The 20652-nt window shown below is 30.4% G+C and overlaps 1 protein-coding gene across 2 annotated transcripts; it reads right to left on the minus strand.

The window, feature by feature from the left end:
* Positions 1–3774: 3774 nt before the first annotated feature.
* Positions 3775–9812, minus strand: LOC119662005. 2 transcript variants are annotated; one of them, XM_038071547.1, is made up of 2 exons: positions 9418–9812; positions 3775–5461 (listed from the first exon to the last, which is right to left on the minus strand). In XM_038071547.1, exon 2 carries the CDS (start codon positions 5413–5415, stop codon positions 3871–3873), a length of 1545 nt encoding a protein of 514 aa, XP_037927475.1. In that variant the 5' UTR covers positions 5416–5461; positions 9418–9812; the 3' UTR covers positions 3775–3870. The 2 variants fall into 2 exon arrangements, with proteins under 2 accessions (XP_037927475.1, XP_037927483.1); XM_038071555.1 differs by lacking the exon at positions 3775–5461 and adding an exon at positions 7637–9321.
* Between the last annotated feature and the right edge of the window lie 10840 nt (positions 9813–20652).

Here is a 20652-nt window from a genome sequence, read left to right on the forward strand (position 1 = left end):
AAAATGGACTGATTGTTTCTATATATTGGAAATATATATATCATGTAACTGAAAATAAGTATTAATTTCTAAAACGTGATATAGTTTGAATATATGTATATCAAAAGAATTTGCTTTTTTTTAAATCATGCATTTCGATTTGTTTGATTGTTTAAAATTCGAGATTTTATTGTTTCAATTATATGATTGTAGGTGGTTTAATTTTTTTTCAAATTAGCATTCTACACAATAATATTTAATTGTGGTACATCTTCGTACTTTTGATACTGACATTGAAAAGCCTTCTTTGAGTTGTGCCCTAATTTTTTTTTTCTGGAAAACCATTTGTCAAAATAAATTAATTTCTTTTTTGAATAATAACAAAGTATAAAATAGTATACATATTAAATTCTATACTAGTATTATGAAACATTTAAAAATTAAGAAATATGAATTATATTATTGAATTATGAGTTTCAATCCTTTATTAAAATTCTAGCTTTTTGAAAAAGATATTTTAATAAAAATAACTGTCGGGGATATATGAATTGAACAGGTACAACGACGAAACACGATCTCGTTTCTTTCCATTAATATTCTTTTTGAAGATCTTTAAATTACTTAAATTTTTTATTATAATTAAAATAAATAGCTTAAAAGGGTAATATATCAATTGTATATACATAACATTAATTTATGTATATATAATATTAATTTTTATATATGTATAAAATTAAGTTATGTATATATATTTTTTATATATACATATATATATGTAACAATAATTTATATATATATAAATAGTATTAATTTTTTATACATATATATTATTTCTTCTGTTATTAAAATGCCCAAATAAAAGACTCAAAAACTTAAGTATATTATACACAATTAACACAACTTAATTTCCATTATATAATTATTAAGGAAAATGAAGCGTTTAATTTCGCTTATTGAATATAATATATAAATTTGTATGCCATTTAACAAATAAAAAGTTGTTACTTATTATCTGAAATTAATTATTATATATTATAATAATATTATTCATAAAAAATTCTTAATTGTCATAAAATTATCAATAAATTACCACATAAAATATTTGTAAACATTATTACATATTATATACTTAAATAAAAAGTAGAGATGAGCTACTAATATCATATAATATCTTTGAATTCCAATTCTTCTTTTCTTTCTACCTACCCGTTACGTGATGTTGGCAATCAAAATTATTTATTTATTTTTTATGAATGTGAAAGTTTTTACATATAATTAGATGTTATACAAATTTAAAATAAAAAATGAATTTTTTATTGGGAAAAAAATTTAACTACAACATTTTATTTTTAGCCATATGGACACTCATGACTCGCATTTCATCTATTTAGTTCCAATACAAATTTTAGATACATTCCGAATCACCGTATATATATTTTTTATCAGTATCTACATTTTGAGTATATCTATCAATGTGTTGTATTGTACTTTATCCAATATATCTTCTTCGTTTCTTTCACCGTGTTTGAAATTTTCCTGCTTCATACAAGCTTTACGCATTCTGCATATCTATTTTGAGTATGATTTTTGTTCTACCTTCGGACCTATTTAGAACCTCGTATTGCCGAGGACTGAGGGATGTTTCCATTTCTCGCTGCACAGTGAAAGCGTCAGTTAGGAAAGTGGTTTTCTCTCATCTATACTTGTCTTCACTGATGTTTCCATTTCAATAGGTATCGTTATATTCATGATACGGAATAAGTGATCTTGAATTGGTAGTCATAAAGAATTTTTTACAGAAAAAATTATAGTTTTGTTGCCGATGGTGTAGAATTCTATCACTAAAAAACGAAACCATAAAAGGAAGGTATATGTTTATGTTATGGCACAATATTAAGGTGTCCTGTACAGTAGTCATAGGTGCATATATACTGAATGGAATTACATAACGAATACATGGGTTAGGGTGTGGATGGGTAAAGGTTTTAAGAGGGGAGGAGATTGTTAGGGAGTAGTAGATTGGAGGATGGGCGGGATATAAATTGAACTCAACCAGGATCAAGGTTAAAAAAATTTTTCCACTTCTATTAGAGAGATTCAAAGATTGATTAGTCCAAGGATTGTATGTGAGTTGGCACAGGAGAACAGATGGCCGACATCATGGAGGTGGAGCTGGAGTTTGGGCACACATTAAATGACATATTTATGCGTAACAAGTAACTGTTTAACACATGATTACACCCTGATCTCAATTAATCTAGGATAGTTTTCAATCCACGGAAAAATCGTCGTACTTTTTGGGAAATGTTAGGCGGGAACCTATTGAGAACTTTGTTGTAGTACAACTGTGGTCTTGCAGAGGATACTGTAACTGTCTGGAGGGCTATTAGTCCACGTTTATTTTCATTGATGTCGCTGATGTTGGCTTAATTGCAAAAGGATTATTCTGTCAATCTTCCATATGTTAGGAATGATGTGTGAACTGATGGAAGAATTGAGAATGTGTGTCAGAACTAAAGGCCAATGGCCCAGACGTATTTAAGCCTGAGCATTGAGACGTCACCATATCCCAGGGCTTTCGAAGCCTTCACTTATGTGATCACATTGTTCACATCAACAGAGGAGAATAATGGGATATCAAATGGCTTCCTAAAAGCTTGTTTCTGTCTGCGATGTAAGAGGAAGCAGAAGTATTTGACACGAAAAGACGGCAAATTGCTAGACACAATGCTTGGGATCAGAAAGAGGATCCCATTGAATCCTTATTATTGGGGCATGAAGGATTAGATAAAACTTTAATTCGTAAAATGTTCATCCACCATGTTATGGATGTTACCGATCAGAAAAGCTATGGGGGAATTGACCGGGTTTAGTGTAGGAATCTTATCGCATTCTTTGGCGAGGGAGACAGCATTACTAGGACAATTTGGCAGCGGGTTTGATATTTATGTTGCAAAATTGTTTTTCTACCGATGTCACGTTTGGAGACATCTTTAAAACGGGCTCAGTTTCGTATGTAGTAGTATAGTATGTAGTATAGTATTTTTTTTAGTGCAAAAACAATATAATATTTCAATCTTAAAGCTAATCTTATACGATAATTTATAATATAAATAAATAAATTACAAAATATTTACATTATAAAACATTATTGATTATTGAATAAAATGCATGGCTAAAATGCCGCCTGCCAACAAACTAATTAACTACACTTCATTGCTCGCTTCTTATTCTACGAGTATTTTATTTAAATGTAAAAATTTTCATCTATTATTCTTTTTCTGTTATTATTACATCTTTTACAAAGTCAGAGAGTGCGACTAAGTTTTCTCTATGAGTGTATTTCCTGTAGAATTTGTAGCACAGTTCTTTCAGAATTAGATATACCCCAATTAAGTGTATTATGTCTACAGGCTGGTCTATTTTACACAATGAAGAATGTGTTGAATTAACATTTAAAAAGCTCCCCCCGATTTTTGAAAATCTAGCTGATAGTTACAATGGTGTAATTATCCATAAAATAATTTCGGTCACATAATTCATATCCCAATCGACTGGTAGCATCTTTGAAAAATATGGTGCCATGACTTCACCAATCTATAAAGAACACCGAAGACTATTAATATTGAAGTGGCACAATGGTTTTCACAAGAAACAGCGTGACCAATTTAAAAATGTTGTTAGGTTCAGATTTAAAATATTTGAAATATACTTTATTAATAATCAATTTTATATATATCATATTCTCTCGTACTTTAAAATCTTGCCATTTTAGGTATGTAATAATAAATTTTTAATTTCAGTAGCCTTCTTTATTTGAATTTCATTAACTTTACATTATTGCATCTTTACATTATTAAACTACTTGTTCTTGTATCTGCACTATTTGCACTAGTATTGAGCTCTACGACGTGAATTAACGGATATAAACTTTTTATGTTGCATCTTCCAGCGATGAATCGTGACCTCTCCAATGAACACTAGAACGGTTATTAACTCAAGCAGGATAAACGCGATAAATAATGGTTTTAATGGTTCTAATTTAAGTGGATCAGGGGTAGTACTGCGAATTAGTCTTCCCTTTAATATGTCAATATTTTTGTACTTTAACATATAGAATGCATCATTCATCCATTTGGAAATCAAGCCAGCATCATTTAGCATGCGTATGACATTATTAAATGGTTCCACTAAAAATGAATTATTATGAAAATACGCACAGATTTGTTGCACACTTAGTGGTTCCTGAACTAATCGAAAGTTATCGAAAAGACGTTTGGTTTGCATGTGGTAAAGAAACCTGTGAAGTGTGGTAAGTGTGCCTACAAACTTCTCGGTACGATTTAATAAAACATCGAAAATTGCATTGGGATCCGTCAAATTATAATTTACAAAACGATTAGGTAGTAACTTTACAAACGTTAATATTTTGGCGACTTCAGAAGGTCCTCGCGTTAAAATCAAATAATTGTGTTTTAAAACGTCCTTTAAAAACAGTTCTTTTTCTGGGTTTAAGTTTGTATACGATGAATAAAGTTTTCCTTGGTATGCTGAATTAAAAACAATAAAACCAAAGCACCAAATTATAATAGAAAAACAAAATGGATTTCTAGAATTCACCACATTTTGTGGTACGTTAAGTGCTATTCCAAATAATCTCAACCAGTTAGAATGTTTTGCTTTATGCACCGAAAATGCAGAGTTTCTAAACTTCCCAGTAAATGTTATTTTCATCAGCAATTTCACTATGACAAGGTAAGCTGCTAGACATATCCATGTCGACCATTTATATGGATCCAATATCCAAGTTACTTCAAAATTTTTCTGTTTTGTAGTACGTTTTGCAACGAAAACATAAGGTGCTCGCAAGTAAGATAAACTACCCGAAAAATAATGTAAAACTTCTGTGGATGAAAAGAAAATACCCAAAAGTATATCAACTTTGCCATCTCTTAACATATCATACGGAAATGTCATTGTACCATTTAAAAAAACAGTTCCCCAAGAAAGTTCGGATTCGTTTCTCACAGATATACGAAAATTTAATGCTTTTGCAATGGTTTTAATCAATTCTCCTTCAATTCCTTTTAGCACGTATTCGGAACTGTTTGGGGTGCGGGGCTCATAGACAATAAAAGGTGGTGCATTGCGTACATAAACACGAATTTCACAATTGTGAAAGTTTGAGTACCGCTTCACGAAGAGTTCTTTGTTCTTAAATCGACCATTTTCAAAAATATTTGTAATTACAGGTTGAAACTGCCTACATTTGTTTGGCGAAAACCGTTTGAAAGAATAGGTAAGAGTCCTGTTCACTGATTCTGCATAAGTAGCAACAAAATTAAGTATACCAATATCGTATGCATGCATTAGTATTTTTTTGACTTCCATTTCGTTATCGAGTTTTGTTACATTTTTATGTATTAAAATGAACATTCCAGTTGAATCCTTAATACGGTGTCGTAACTGCTTTATTGCAATCCTAAAACGAAAACAATTTTATTATTTTATAAAAAAAATACAAATATATTTGTTATAAATAATCCTATAAGCTCAATTAATGACCCTACGCCTTACAATTAACTTCCATATATTGCAACAAAAGACTCAAGTCGTGACCAATGGTGGAGTGTGAGGTTATAAGGTTTATACTCTAAGAGATTAGTAATGCAGAAAGTGACTCCATGAAATAGCTTCTGTGATGCAAAGAACCAAAACAAAACCTTATTGCGACATGAAAGAGCAGTCGGTCTTAGGAAACACATATGTACATATTTGACAACAGACTCATTTCAACATTTCAGAATAGTTCCACTTCTCGTATCATTATGCCACATTATCAATGTTGACCTTTATTATGTGGACAAATAATTTTTATCGACAGTAGGTAAGTAACTGAAATCTCAACAATTCCAGCCTATATTGATTATATATGTGATATATGTTAATTATCTCTCTTTAGATAGAACTAAAATTAGAGATTGAGTTTGAAAACAATTAGAGACAGAGTCCCTAGTAATTATATTTTCTTTTTATTATTGCTATACTTACACAAATGCCGTGTATGAGTCCACATACCACAGATGGTGAGCATTATCAAACTGCTCAATGTTGAAATGGTTCTTACCGTCCGCATTTTGTATATTAATTTTATAAGAAAATTTTGAAGAATTCGCCAATATATGTTGAAAATTCGCAAACCTGTCTCTTTGATAGAAATTTAGATATTCAAATTGTATGCGTATATGAAGAGTATCTGTAGCATCGCTGTTCTGAAAGTAATCCATTATTGCTTCCTCCAATGTGTTTTTTATTGAACTGTTGGTACTATTAAAAATATCCTGCAGTGCTGCATCAACCATTCCGACTCGGCACAGTAGAATTAAAAACAGCAAATATTTTAGTTGATTAAAACTCATTTTGAATTCCAAAGCCAAACTGTTCCTAATAATCTGTAGAAAGGTGCTTTTAAACCTTAATCCTTTCATTAGTTTTCCGTAATTTATGCATATAATTAAATAGCGAAGTCATTAAAATTTATTGCTAATTGGTGACAAACGTTTCAGTGTAAGAGCAATGACTTAGCATAACTTGAAATGTAATTATTGTAGAGAATATTTGTAAAGAAATTAAAATTATTTAAAAATATAAACTCCAACTTAAATTTTTCTAAAGCATGCCATCTGGTACGATAATTTGATTTTCTGATAAATGTAATTATTAGATACAAATATGATATTGTGAAAAATATTTTATAATGAAAAATATCCGTCATTCTAGATATATACATGATCAGAAGTGAATTATGTATTGTAGATTCATGAAGTTGTTAACAGCAAGCATCTTTATTCCTCCACCTTTTTTTAATCTGTACTGGAAGAACTTGTCAATCTACATGTTTTTTTATTGCAAAATTCCTTTTACTATTTTTATTTTGAACCGACACCCGTTGTAGACATATTCATCTCTCAATTTTTGGTAAATTATCGTTTACCTCTTCGCTATCACATTTAAATAGCTGAGCCGGTAAATCGTATAACAATTTTAACTTCATGACAGTGTCGACGCAAAACTATTGTCAACGATTGAAAATAACGAATAACGATTATCTCCGAATCAACTCTGGTCCCTTTTATTCTTTTAAAAAGATATTCCTCTTCAATTCGTTTTGCCCGATATCGTTAACATATTTTACAGCGCGCTTCGTTAGAAACGTATTAGTTACGATTATTCAAAATTGATCTGATAATATTACGTTTCAAGGTAAGCTATAACCTAAAATTTAGGAACCTATAAATTTATGTTCATCAATGCTCTAGTTTTATTAATCATAGCTTTTCTTATGCGATGGATGACGTTATCGAAGGTAACTTTCATGTCCAAAAAAGTGTACATATAAGGAAGTTTCAGTTGATTTGAGCATTTAAAAAGTAAAAGTTACATAACGTCAATACATAACGTAGATATTATCTGATGATCGTTCTTAATTGTTCAAGAACTATTGTTTTGAAGGTATGCAAATATTTATAACGCATTAATCGCACTATATAAAAATGAAAGAATTTTTATATTGCATGACTTTAAAAATTTTATTAAGACATAGATATGTTGTAACAATTACTAAAAATTTTTTTTTGAGGATTACATAACATTTTATGGCTGTAATTTTTTGTATATCTTCTATTTAATTACTGTTGCTTTCCCTTAATTCGTATCAGGTTAGGGATTGTATAATCAATGGATGGCATGGATGGCATATACAATAAAGAGGCAAATACACATATGGATGATTTTCATTTCGATTTTAATTTCCATCGATAAATAAAAATTTCTGCTATAAAAATAATAAACGCCATCAGCTCAATTAGAAAAAGAACAACGAATAGTATTTTGAATGTTTCTAAGGTCAGTGGCTTGGGTGCAGCTGCATGGATTGCATTTCGTTTATAAACATCTAAGCCTATAGCCGCTACATCATTCATCCATTTATTTATCAAACCCACATCAGTAAGAATACGTATGATTCGATTAAAAGGGGTCTTCAAATATGAGTTCTTTTGAAAAAATGTACATATTTGTTGCATATTTAGATACTGCGATACCATCCGATAATCATCATACATATGTTTTGCTCGTACGTAGTACAGAAATCTGTGAAGCGTAGTAAGCATAACAACGAATTTTTCCTTACGATTGATTAACAGATCGTATATTTCATTTGGGTCCTTACTATCAATGCTTATAAAATTTTCAGTAGGTAGTTTTAGGAATGCCATTACTGTAGTTATTTCTATAGAGCCCCGCATTAAAATATTGTAACGGTTTTTAATAATATCATCCAAAACTAACGATTTTTCTGGTTTAACATCTGTGTAGGCCGCATATAGTTTGCCTTGATAAGCTGTATTGAAAACAATGAATCCAAAGCACCAAATAACAATGGAAAAACAGAAACGATTTCTTGTATTGGTTACATTTTGCGGTATACTAAGTGCAACGCCAAACAATTCCAACCAGCCGGAATGTTTCTGTTTATTTACGAAAACTGATTTTATGCTTTCGGGCTTTCTATGCCGTGTTATATCTATAAGTAATTTCACAAACAAAAAATAAACTGCTAAACAAATCCATGTACTCCATCTATATGGTTCTAACAGCCAAGTTTGCTCATCTGTTTGCTGTTCATACTTTAAATTATTTCTTGCGACAAATACGTAAGGCGTACGCAAGTAGTTAATACTGCTGGTAAAAAATGTATTTGTTTCAGCGGAATGTAAGAAAAGACCTAAAAGAACATCAACCTCTCCATCTCTTAACAAAGTAAATGGAAAGGTCATGCTACCGTTTAAATGCACTGTTCCCCAAGAAAGCCCGGGTTCGTTATTCACAGATATGCGAAAGTTTAGAGCTTTGGAAATGGTGTTTATTATTTCACCCTCTACTCCTTTTAGAACGAAGTTAGAACGGTTTTGTTTGCTGGCTTCATAGATAATAAAGGGCTCCACTTTGCGTACATAAACACGAATTTCACAATTGAAAAAGTCAATGTATCTCTTTAAGAAAAGTTCTTTTTTTTGAAATCGGCCGTTTTCATAGATGTTCGTGTTAATTGGCTGAAATTGTCTACATCTGTTCTTACCAAATGTCTTATATGCGTAAGTCAGCACCTTGTTTTTAGATTCTGCATATGTAACAAGAAAATTTAATATACCCAGCTCATAGGCCTTTCGTAGGATTTGTTTGACTTCTACTTTGTTGTCTAGCTGTGTTGTATTCCTATAGATAATGATGAAGGTACCAGTGGATCTTTTGATATTGTGTCGAAAAATGCTTATTATATTTCTATAAAAAGGAAACAATTATAATGCATTTTCGGCAGACGACAAATATAACCAATTTTTTTTATATACATAAAATTGTGATGTCACAATAACTTACGTAAATCCCAAATATGAGTCCACATACCAAAGATGATGAGCATAATCATTATTAGCAATTATAGAATGATCCTTAGCGTCTATATTCTGTATGTTAATTTAGTACGGTAATTTATTAGAATTTCTCAACATCAATTGCAGATTCTCAAATGTCTCGTCTTCGTAAAAATTCAGATATTCAAACTGTACACGAACATGGAGAGTGTCTCTACTAATAGTGTGTAGCAGGTTTTCTATAATTGCAATGTCGACTGAGTTTGTTCGTAAACTAATTGCGGGATTGAAAATATCTCGAAGAGAAGATGACACTTCTGACACTCTGTTATTATTGAGTATTATGAGAAATACGATTTGACATTTTATTTGATTAAAAATCATATTTTATTTTAAAGTGAAACCGTGTCTGCTGAATTTGAAAAATACACTTTTAATGCTTGCTTTTTGTAAAGTTTTGTCCGCATAGGTCGTAAAATGCAGTACGTATTTTATATTGTGTATAGGTAAAATGTAAAGTCATTAAAATATATTACGAAAAATCTGGTAATAGCAAACATCAATATTGCAAGGGATAATTATACTTTCCCCATAAAGTTTGGAATGCAGTAGAGCTACCATTTCGGTAAAGGAAATAAAATTCAATAATTATATTTGAAATGGATTTATTATAATTATGATATAAAAGACAACATCAAGCTTAACATCAGATATTATGCATATTTACTTTCATTGTTGGCTGAGGATGAATATACTTGTATGTATTTTCAAATGTCTCATACACTTGGTTCACACACATGATATATAAACACACAACACAATTTTATTTTAGGAACTGTAAATATATTTTTTTAGACTATCTCAATAGATTTGCTCTATGTATAACTAAAGATTGTAATTTGATTTTTTATATATTTTTATTTACATTCCTTTTATTATGTAGCTAATTTTTGTATAATATGTATCTGATTTTATTGCCAGCAAAATCATAGGTATTCTGAAAACGTTTTAGCTAAAATGACTTATGCAATAATTTGCCGTCATATTTGTCAATAATCCATCCTACCCACGTTTATGGCAAACTATAAAAATATATTTTCGTAGGTGAAAGCCGAAGTGAATCACGTGAAAATTAAACTTAAAACAATTAAATATATAAACTTTTAACTATTTCTATGTATTTTGTTTGGTCACGACGACATTAAGTTAAACAAAAAATCTGCAAATGCTTAGTGGACTTCTAGAGTTTGCAATTAGATGACATGGACAATGGATGATTTCACTTATTTTTTAACCGTTAAATCTCTTTTAACCAACACCGAATAACTGACAATAGGAACTAGTAGTGTAAATAGCAACAACTAAGATGCAAGTAAAGTTACTTTGAAGTCCATTCATATATCAGTAAAATAGCAGCTATGGATCCCCTTAAAACTTCCATTAAAAATCAATTAGTTTTATTTTTAGCTTCACTCCATATAATTATCACATGCATTGCACAATTATTTACTATTAAGCAGAAACTCCTCAGTAGTGCATAATAATGTATTAACGTAACAATCAATATTTTCTGAGGTAATTAAGAAATATGGTATGTAAGATAGGTTTTCCATGTTTTAGCCGTTCATTTAAACTCTAAAGATTTAGAAAATTGTTTATAGTTCAATATGATTATTTTTCCCACTTTGGTTATTTTTTTAAACAACGCTTAATAACATCAAATTTGTACTAAAGTCACTCTTTAATTTTAAAGAGTGTTTCAAATGTTTAAAACATTTAAAACACTGTAGAGTAAATTACTATTCTTAACATAAGTTACTAAATTCATTAATCTTGTGGATGTTTTTATGTTCCAATGAAATACAATTTAAAAAAAAACGCTTCATATATTTATTACATATTAAACACCCTTGCTTCACTCATGCATGAAGTCAAAGCTCAACTTACATTAAAATAAACAATCAAAATAGCCAATAACAAAAAGAAAAACGATTTATTGGAATTGATTGGATTGATTGAAAACGAATGATTGGAAAACATAAAATCAAATAATAAGAAATCTTATCTAATAGTACTATAAACGAAAGAATAATTTCACAAAAAATGTCCATTTAAATTATCTTAATTTCGACAATTTCAAAGATTCACTTAGAGGTTATACCTACATTTAGTTAATTTAACACAAGAACAGCTGACGATGGACTTGTATTAGTAAACTTTATATGAAATTGTGTTTCCATTTAGGCTCCGAAGAGAAGACGATTTAAAGGAATTGTCGGAACTTTGTTTCACATTAGATGTTAAGAAAATATAGAATAGGAAGAATAGTGTATATGTCATTAAAAATAACTGTTCGATGAAATCGCAATTGGATTGATTTTAAAATATTATTTTTAATCAATTTGAGTAATCTAATAAATATAACAAAATTTATATAATGAAAATATTTCTAGAACTATGAAAATATATTTTATTTGAATGGGATCAACATACGGGAAGCACTTTTATTTACAAGATATCAGATAGAAATAGGCCTTAACAGATTTTATTTCGATTTATCAATGCATCTGGCTGGCTATGAAATTAAAACAAGATTTATTTAATTTTTCACTTGTATTCTAGTGAAAATACATAAACTGACTCTATTTCTAATTAGAAGTTTTTACATTCAAAGAATTATTCCGATTAATGAACGCTCTTAACAAACAAAATTAGTTTCCTGTAGTCTATATCTTCGCTTTTGGGTAACCAGGTCTTCAATTTTGATAATTAATCTTTAATTTACCTAAATAGGATCTAACAATAAAAATCATTTATTTTACATAATGTAAAATACATACATTTTAAATAATGTATGTAATGTAATTACATAGCTTGTGTAGTGATCAAATATTTAACGTTTATAGTTAAACTGAAAGTTTTACATTTTTTAATACTAAAACTATAATTTCTTAAATGAAATACATAAAGTTATGTTTAAGAAGAAAACTCTAAGATATCTACTTCTAATGGATAGATGTAGTGAAATGATGAAAGTAATCAAGCCGATAGCACTTACAATGTTAGAGTAAGTTTTATATATCCTGAAATTAAAATACATGATTTACATCAGATAACATATGGTATTTATTATTGCATTACCTAAACACTAATTTTGAATTATCACGAAATAATGCAAAACAAAAATATAGTTCACAATTATTGGACTTATGAAAAGCACTCTGGAGCCATTTGGCATTGATGACTGTATTAGTTATCACTGATGTGAAAATTTCATCATTCGGAAGAAGGAAGATCGCGGCGAACATTCCCATGATCGGCGGCATTATCTTTGCAAAAACAATAGAATCAAAAAGTGAAATACACTTCTAGTACTCGTATGTGTGATAAAGTCAATTATGCCGATTGTAGCGTATGTTCTTAACCAAATGTTAAACCGTTTAAAAAATAGATAAAAATATTGACAAATTGTTAAAATATGTTAATTTTTCATGTACGAAGGCGTTACAGTTTTGTTATTGCTACGAATTTAATAGAAACATTTTATTTTCAAACCATTTTGTATGCAATGCATTAATTCATTTATCTCCGTAACAAAAAACAATGAGAGCCTTTAAAATTAATTACGCGCATTTCACAGCCAAGACTTACAAAAGTAAGTCTTTAATGAAGTAACGTAACATATACAATAATTAAGTACAAAAAATGCAAATAAATATACAAAACACAATATTATAGGCCATCAAATCCGTTGTACTTCAAAGTCAAATCATCCTCCATTGGTGAGGCATAAAGACGCATCGAATAGTGTTTAACTATAATTACGTGGTTGGTGATTGCTCTAGCTTCATCTAGTCTTTTGCTCCAACGTCAGTCAGTCTTTTTGTCTGACATCAGTAACCATATGCTTCGCATCTTGTGCGATAAACATTATAAACATTTTTCGAGTGCATCAAAAGTGATGTTGAAGTGCACTTTTTGGTATTTAAAATTGTTTATAATATTTTTTTTAAAGAGAAGACTACAATATTTGACCTTAAATGTTTGATGTATTGTGCTTAAACAAGTGAAATACGTATTGATGAATTGTAACAGTTCAATGAATTGTTTATGAACCTATTAATTTTTGACAATTAAATTTTACCAGCATTCAATATATAATTGGAGTCTCCGTTAAATAACATAAAGTCAAGGCAGTAGAAAGGCAAACACTACAGAATGGGAAGTAACTGAGCGATTATGGTATTTTAGCTAACAGTGACCGAGTTGAATTTATGATTTGAAATTTGCAACAAATAAACTCGGACCACTAAACAATTTTGAAGCAAACAGCCAGTTTATGTCAAGTTAAAAAAATTTGACTGCCATAACAACAGACCCATCGTATTTGAGCCGCAGTAACGAAAACCGCGAATGGAGACGATTTCCTTGTAAACGAAGACGGACATAAAAAAATATAATTACATTAAATTTTAGTACAGAATTGGACAGATAGATATAATTCATTAAATTAATTATTGGTATCTAAATTGGCCTTCATTTCACTTTACTTTATATGATTATAATATGAATTTTGAACAACAATGATATTGACGCATATGTGACAACTCTCATCAAGGTAGTCAATGAGGATTGATACTGATATGAACAGTTCACTTCCATTTTATGTGATGACTGCACCCAGATTTGGTGTTTTGTTAGTTTCAGTTTAACTAATTACTTGCCAACAGGTCTATGCGGTTTAAAACTTCACATTATCAACATTTATACACATATCTTATAACTTCTGTTTCTGGTATTTTTTTTACTTTTGCAAAAAATATATATGATGTTTTATTTTTGTTATTTTCAAGTTATGATATTTCTACTATTTTGGTCCATATAATTATATATTCAGGAGTACTTTGGGATTCCTATTCCTTCGCTGGCTTGGTCATGTCATGCGAATGGAAGAAAGTGCTCGGGCTAGAAAGGTATTTGATTCGATACCCGCAGGTGGAAAACGCAGTAGAGGACGTCCGCATCTTCGATGAAAGAACTAGGTGATCAACGATTTGGGGGCACTCGGTACTACCAACTGGCGACAGCAAACAACTGATCGGACTCACGTCTGTAATGGCCAACTACGTAAGTACTTTGGGAATTTAAAAAGACAGACAAAACAAACAACTGGCAAACGAAAGACATCGTAAGAACTGAATCCAACAGGATTACTAGTTGTTCAACTTTCTCTTAGAATGACAAAATCTATAATAAAACTTACTATTAACAATTCATTACTTTTAATATACATATATTAATATATAATAATATATAATACAATATAATATATATAATATATATATATTGGATATATGTATTTTGAAATTATATACGTATTCACAAATTTTAAATAAAGAATTTAGTGTTATTATTATACATAGGAATTTAAAAAATTGATTATTTTACTTTGATTTGAACTTTAAATCATAATCATAAAATTTTTACTTAAATTAATCGAACGTAAAATTAGTTGGAAATATTGTAAAGTCGTGAGAAATCGCTCAATAGTCCTTGAAAACAATGTGACTATAACTTATAAAAAATTATTACAAAATGATTGAATAATTTCAACAATTGTACAAAATTACAATAGAAAAAAAGTGTAGCAAAGCATTATTCAGAGTTTTAAGAAATTTACCAATAAATAAATGAAATACAACAACAAAACAATTGGAAATTATTAAATAATTTGGTTTGACTTGACTTGAAATGGCAACACGTGGTACCAAATGTCTACGACATGTCTTCATTATATCCAATATTGTCCACTCATCCGACTTTGTTGGCATACATTTCAAGCCAGACAGAGTTACTCGTCGTGAAAGATACAATGCAAATAACCTAGGAATACGTTCGCTCTTCTCAGTTGAAGATGTGGTAAATCTGAATATCTGTCAATGAACCGCAATCGAAGATCGCTACCGATCTTATTATCGGTGCTATTGCAAATAATTGATTTACTTAAGTAAATTGTGTAAAAAGTGCAGGTTAAAAATTCATTTGGACAAATTTGAAAGCCGAATGTTAATAATAGAAGATCGCGACTATTTAAAATCAAAAAAAAGAGAAACAAAAATAACTTAAGTATCTGCTGAACCAAATAACAATCTTTTGTGGCTGAATTTCCAGCCACTGTTCGTTGCTGCGAATGTATAAACATGATCATGAGCATCTCGATATGATAATAATTAGATAAATTAATAGCAATAATAGAGTTAATTAAATTAAATTAAAATAATTTCAATACAATTTTTCATTGATGTTAACTGATGTAATAGTAATCATTAATAGTAATCATTCCAAAAGTACTTAAAATTAAATTTATAAATTAAATTAGGTAGGAAAACGATATCATTTGCATCAATCCTAAACAAATCTATCCATCTGTTAGCTCATCCAAAACTAGGAAATAAATAATCTTAGGTAGATCAAAATCGGTAATATTATTTCGCTTGTAACTGGATGTATGTCTACCTAAATGGTAGACAAAAGTTCTGCGGACAATCTCAGCCGCCTTTTGCAAAATGAGGGATGATAACTATTAAGCTATCTTTTATTATACAAATGCCCAGTCTTAGCCACCAACTTGGCTACAATTCTTGCAAAAGTGTTATTCAAAGATTTCAACGAGCCACCAGAAAATGATACACATATAAATCATACACATACAATTGCCAACATACCATTGGCTGACTAAAATTAGAACCAAGCTGTACTTAAATATAATGTATCTAAATATATATATAATGTATATATATATATAATGTATATAATGTATCCCATCTTCTACTTTCATCCGACTGGCTATGAAACAAGCAGTCGTGTTTTATCGCCCCGATTGCTCAGAAAGACAAGATTGAAATTGCTTAGTGTTACAAATTGTATTGCTTGTGTTTGGATATTTAAGGAATTTTACAGGAGGTCAAAGCTTATATGTGTAACGCTTATATGTGTATATGTGTTTTAACTTAGGTTTTTATGTGTCAGTGACCATAGAGAACTATAGTAAGCCTTTTAGTTTTTATGTGATTTTGTCATTGACCAAAAAGTTACACATAACATCAAAGTCTTCCATCCAGACTTTCCAAACGGTTTGTTTTTCATTTAGTGTTTTTATGCAATTGAATCCAGATGAGAGTAATATCAGTTAGACGGTTTAGCTTGTTTATTTTCCCTCTTCCTCTGGGTGGAAGATTGCTGTTTTGCTATTAGTAAACATTGCAACACTGCACCTGTCCTTGATGTGGGTTGCAATTAGCTAATAAGTTTCTGTAATCGCTAAACTTCAGCCTAAAGAAGCGTGGCTTTATTATACAGCCTAAGCGAGTGATTTATGCCTACCAATGGCGAATCACTTTTTTAAGACAAGCTTAAATTTGCCTTATCAACGGAAAGTATATCTATTTGTTTAATGGCCAGTTTAGTCGTTGCAAGAGCAATACCAACATTCGAAATTGAATTTCTAAGAGCAGCGCGCTGCTGTAGCAATTTGTTATACATTGTGACCGAAAAGTTTCCGGAAATTTTAAATAAAACGCAAAATTCTTAATCTTCATCAATATTTATTTTATCTCCTTCAAAATATGCTCCATTAGAAGCGATACACAAATGCCAACGTTTCTTCCAATCATCAAAACATTTTTTATAGGCGCTTTCCGGTATGGCTTTGAGTTCCCTCTGCGAATTCTGTTTTACGTCTTCTATGGATTCAAAACGCGTTCCTCTGAGTGGTAATTTGAGGTTGGGAAACAGGAAAAAGTCACACGGTGCAAGATCAGGTGAATACGGTGGCTGTTCGATGGTATTTATTGAATGTTTGGCCTTAAAATCGTTGATAATGTTGAACAAATTGAGGTGAATCGGAACAAGCCGGGCGTTGACACGTCGCATACACAAATTGTCCACCAAAATCAAACGAGCCATCTCACGACCGATGCCTAGCTCTCGTGCTATCTCTCTAACACTCACATGAGGATTTTTGAACACGATTTCCTTTGCCTTTTCAATGTTTTCGTCGGTGGTAGAGGTCGAAGGTCGTCCAGAACGCGGCATGTCTTCGACGGTCGTACGACAGTCCTGAAAGGCTTTGTACCACTCATAAACTTGAGTTTTCGATAAAACTGATTCCCCATAAGCCTTTTGTAGCATTCGCAACGATTCTGCACACGAAATTTCGTTCGAAAAACAAAATTTGATGCAAACTCTTTGTTCAATATTTTTTTCCATTGTTTTTTTCGCAACGCACTACTGAGGTGAACTGGTTTCAACAGCTGCCGTAAACGAACTGTCTGACAGATCGCGCTCATTTTTGGCATAGTAATTAAGGACAGTGCTGCCAAACTACATAAACTTAAAATATCGAAAAATATACAGCGCGCGAATTTTAAATGAGAATTTCCGAAAACCTTTCGGTCACAATGTATTTTACAGTCTCCGAGATGTCTCTGTGTTGAGGTACTCATATGAGTTGGGCACTGACAACCTTGAACAATTAATTTAGAGATGCTTTTATTCTCGAACTACAAGAATTACTACAAAGTTTATCAAATATTTAATTGCAGGTTGTTTATCCATAAAGATCGCGAACTTAATGTCAGAAACTGTTTGGCTCAAGACTGACTTTGCTACATAGTGAGTAATTATTACTTCTGTCTTAATGACAAGCATGGTCAAGCAGAAGAGATGATACACGGACTCTGTCATTTAGTTTGCAGCCGTCAAAATAAATTTAAGGCAGGTTAAGGTATATTAATGCTGCACACTAATCTTTTCTATTATGGAGTATATAGTAGTATTATTTGTGGATTAGATATGTGTTGTAAAACCATGTATTTTTCACAAAATGTTCCGTCTTCATGCTAAGATAGATCAGAAGAATTTTTCCCAATGTGATTATAAGATATTAATTTTGAAACTACAGAAGAAAATACTTATGTTTTTATTTGTAAGCTGTTGCCTTTTTAAAAAATTATAAAATAAACATTCTCCAATTAATCAATTTTGATACGAGCCTTCGAAAAGTATTCGTCAAGGTAATTGTAATATAAAGTCAAAAATATTTGTACTTTCAAAGGAAATAAATCTAAAACGAAACATCGTAAATTTATCATTTTTGAAGGTAATTGTGTAACTCGTGACTTTTTTTATTGACCTTTGAACCTAGATAGCAAATAATTTGCCACCTGGCTTCAGTTTGTTTGAAGACGTGATTTAGATGCAAAAGCCTCGTAGTTTCATAAAAAAAGAAGCTTACGTTAAGGAAATTGATTGCGGCCAAAATACTTAACTTCCTTTTAAAAATAAATCCGTATTAATTTTGTGAATGGAAATTATGTGTATCAAACATTAATACAAGATTTTTACGAGATCGGTTTGTAATCTTTATACATTCGATTACGTAAATCATCTTACAACTGAAAGTATTTTAATATGATTATACCCAGAAAGCACTTCAGGGGACCACTTTTGAAATATTTCCCTTTTAAATAAAAATTATTAAACAAAAAGAAAGTTTCATACCTTCTCGCCACCGATGTATCACATGAAGGGGATGTTTTATTACTTCATGGGCTATCTGTCCATTGTGAAGTATTTCTTTAACTGCACTATTAGGGGAACCATCGCCGCAAATGTCTCCCTTGTCTACGCCTATGTAGCTGAATTTATTGCAATTCAATCATAACTTTTATTTGGACCTTATGATTGTGAAAAGGCTTCTCACATAATGGTTTATAAAAACATATTTGCAATGCAATCTCTGCATAGATAATGCTCCTTCCATAATTTATGAAATCATAAAATTAAGTTCCAGAAAACATAACACAATAAATACTTTATATAGCGGTGAAATACACCAAACAGTGAGTAAACATTTCGAAATATTATTGAAAACCAGTATGTAGGTATACTTCGTTTTGATTTCTTCAAGGTGTCAGTTATCTTCCTAAACTTCACTTTACAGTTGTTCAGAAGGCTTTGTTCATGAATCTTTTTAGTATTTATTGCAGCAACCATTGAATTAAGAGAAGTCGAAAACCCTCTGTCATGTTTAAAATCAGCAAATCGCTAACAAATAGTTGGTTTTAATCGAACAAAATCATCATATTATAATGAAATTATAAAGCCTATATTATATACCTATTAACTTAGCGACACTAAAACAACAGTAACAACTATAACGTCAGATTTTCATAAAATTTTGACACATATGCTGTAAAAATCACAAGGATTTATATATCATCCTATTAACTTGTGGAATAGTATGACGATATTTGCAAAATAAAAAATAATTAAATAAGTAACGAACCTTAAGATACAACAGTTCTTGTTTAGAAATTAGTCTCTCATACAAAGACACTAGACAGTAGTCTCTCTGTTTGAGAGATGATTGGCAAAGATATTTTAAGAATTGAGTGAAGGGAGAGAGACATCTTATCAGTATATACGGCTTTCAGTTCTTGTTGATAGTTGACACATGAAATTGTTTCCGGATTACAACTGTCGTCGATGTCATTTTGCATGCAAGACAATTCTTATATTAAACAATGCTAATATGTTAATTTAACAAAAGTACTGAACTACAACAACAAAAATTCTTTTTTTTTTTTTGTATTATATTAATTAATTGAATTTTGGGCTGACTATATAGTTGTTTCAAGTATTGCTAAATACCCATCTTCGAATTATTTCTTATATTTAATTCTCCGTAAATAATTTTTTGTACCAAGAATTGAATGAGTACTCTGCCAAATTTGAAACTCAGAGTCAGCGTTCATTAACCATTAGATATAATTTTGTTGTTATAGTTGTTGTTATAGTAAGATCAACAGTTTTTATTGCTTCAACGATTTTTTTCTATGAGCATATTCCCGATTGGTGACGCAAATTTGTGAAGCAACGTAAATAGAATCACATTTCTCGACATATTTAATTTTAACAATTTTTCTGGTTTTTGATCACTTGTTGATGGAGAACAACCTTTTAACTCATCGAATATCGACAGAGTCTTATTCTCTGATTCTGATTTTCTATCCAAATTCATAGAAGGGATTCCATTTTTACAATTAAGTGACTTATTGTCCTTATAACTTGTTTGATCTGCTAATGTTTGAAAGCTTTTTCGTATTCCTTTATTTAACTTTCGATGTTCTAGTAGAATTTGCCTAATTTTGGCTCAAATCATTACAGTTTAGATTAGGAC

Source organism: Teleopsis dalmanni, chromosome 1 (genome assembly GCF_002237135.1).
Source record: "Teleopsis dalmanni isolate 2A chromosome 1, ASM223713v2, whole genome shotgun sequence".
Classification (NCBI taxonomy): Eukaryota; Metazoa; Arthropoda; class Insecta; order Diptera; family Diopsidae; genus Teleopsis; species Teleopsis dalmanni.

What these genes read in the sequence shown, in the direction of transcription:
- LOC119662005 (XM_038071547.1), bottom strand. Translation starts at nt 5,415, where the DNA reads ATGTTCATTTTAATACATAAAAATGTAACAAAACTCGATAACGAAATG.